General features: G+C 46.9%; 1 protein-coding gene across 1 annotated transcript in view; it reads left to right on the top strand.

The window, feature by feature from the left end:
• sncaip (synuclein, alpha interacting protein) overlaps window positions 1–1,969 on the top strand; it is an 18,261-nt gene extending 16,292 nt beyond the window's left edge. The window contains exon 12 of the mRNA XM_032516937.1: window positions 825–1,969. Within this exon, the coding sequence (XP_032372828.1) occupies window positions 825–1,823 (999 nt within the window). The 3' untranslated portion in view covers window positions 1,824–1,969. The remainder of the gene's footprint in view (window positions 1–824) is intronic.
• Window positions 1,970–2,129: the final 160 nt, after the last annotated feature.

Raw genomic sequence — 2,129 nt, forward strand, 5'->3', positions numbered from 1 at the left:
GACTGCTATTATTTTGAACACAACTGTATATGCTCACACAGAAACAGTGTCTCTATACACCCCATTATTTTATACTGTTGGGAATGTAGATATTTTAAAACCATGGTTAGTTTCTTTTCATCTATTGTGGTGGCTCCAAAACAACAGAATAAGACATGAAGTCATGGTGTGAGAGTGGAGGGAGGGAGTCTGGGAAAGAGTAACTCCCCTCAAAGATAAAAATAAAGTCAGCACAGCAGAGATTGGGGACTGATGATGGTAACCTGCACTGAGAAGAACTTTAACTCAGAGCCACAGATGGGAGCAGTGAAAGCAAGTGATCGCAGCATTTACACTACAGCAGTTTTAAGATGAGAAGAGATGGCTTAATAAACACCACCTGAAGCAGCTCTCAGGGTTTGGGCAGGTGGAAAACTTCAGGTCTACTCTGGATTATTTATTACAATTTTGCAGTTTTAGATTTAATTAGTTGAGTTAATAGAAACCTTTTAACTGCAGATAATGCTACTTCAGAGCTAAAACTAGTTACTTAATTAACCAGACCCCATGTGTTTTTACTGTATTGGTTATAGTAGCAGATGTTATACTATAACAAGCTGAGTTGTAGTAGTGGTAGCAACACCAGGTGTACCAGTAAGTTTTTTTTACTTAAAACCAGTCGTGGTAAAAGTAATTCTTGTAGAAAAGCAAGTATTAGTATAAGAAATAGTGGTATGCAGTAATGGAAGTAGAAGTAGCAGTATTGAGGGTGTTGGTTTTTAGTAGTAGTAGTCATAATAATAATTAAAGGCATCAGCGACATACACACCTATAGAATGTAAAAGATTATTTCTTTTCCCTCTCTGGACTCCAGCTCCCATCAGCCCTCAGTGGAGGCGTGGCCAGAGATGATGTTGACAGCAGAGGGGACTCCAAGTGACGGTTGGTTGGTTCGTCAGGGAGGGGTGGGTCCAGACCCAGTTTTGCGGCAGCTGCTGGGGAAGGACATGTCGGACACGCTGTGTCCCAGGGAGAGGCTTCCCCCGGCGGGCGGCCCCGGGGCCCCTGGGACCCGCAGGATCGGGCTGGTGGAGAGGAGAGAGCTCAAACTAGCAAGACTCAAACAGATTATGCAGCGCTCTCTGAGTGAATCCGATTCGGACGGTTATCCACCAGAGGAGGGTAAAAGTCAAGGAGCCTCTGCCTCAAATACACTGCGACCCGATAGGCCGTCCCATTTGCCAATCACAGAGGAGGAGCCAGTGTCAAACCACCTTAACCTGGTGATGAGGAAGCACCTCCCTTCCTCCTCTTCCTCCTCATGCATAGCTGAGAGAAAGCTGGCGTTTTCTCTCAGCGGGTCAAAGTCGGCGGACAGCGTCGGTGTTAACCCCTCCCCCACCTCCAGCGACCCCGAGGCGGCAGACGGTAAAACACCAGACGCTTCCGGCGACCTCCAAGACGCCGCCAACGGCCAGAAAGCTGCCACCAGCCCCAAGAGCGCCCTGAAGTCGCCCTCGTCTCGCAGGAAGACGTCCCAAAATCTCAAGCTGAGGGTCACCTTCGACGAGCAGGTCCACAAGAGCTCCACTCAGGAGGCAGAGCAGATCAAAGGGCATCATGGGAAGGAGAGGACTCCAACGGGAAGCTCTGAAAGCAAGCGGCCGTTCGGGGCGTTCCGCTCCATCATGGAAACGCTGAGCGGCAACACAAACCACAACAACAACAGCGGGGGTCAGTCAGGCTCCACCTGTCAGAACTCACCTGGCAGGAAGTCTGAGAGTAAAAGCAGCCCTGGCGGAGGAGGGGGGGCTAAGGGCAAGAGCAAAACCAGTAACGTTTAACCAACGAATGCCTACTGAAGGCAGAGAGCACATAACAGACCGATAAAGCAAACAGCAAGAGGCAACCAACATGAGAAATTTATATTCAAATGGTAGCAGAGATGTCGCATAAAAATCCACTCGGAAATAATATTTAAAAAAATACCTGAAATGTAAACAAACACAGGCTAAAAACCCTTGTGTTATCTACCCGTCAACTATGAAAAAAAATGTTGTGGGTACTTTTTTATGTTTTTGGTGTTTTTCCAAAATTCTTTGATATTTTTAATGTTTAACATTTTCAACGCTTAGTTTGACAGCCCATTT

The sequence above is a fragment of the Etheostoma spectabile genome, chromosome 5, assembly GCF_008692095.1.
Source record: "Etheostoma spectabile isolate EspeVRDwgs_2016 chromosome 5, UIUC_Espe_1.0, whole genome shotgun sequence".
NCBI classification, from domain to species: Eukaryota; Metazoa; Chordata; class Actinopteri; order Perciformes; family Percidae; genus Etheostoma; species Etheostoma spectabile.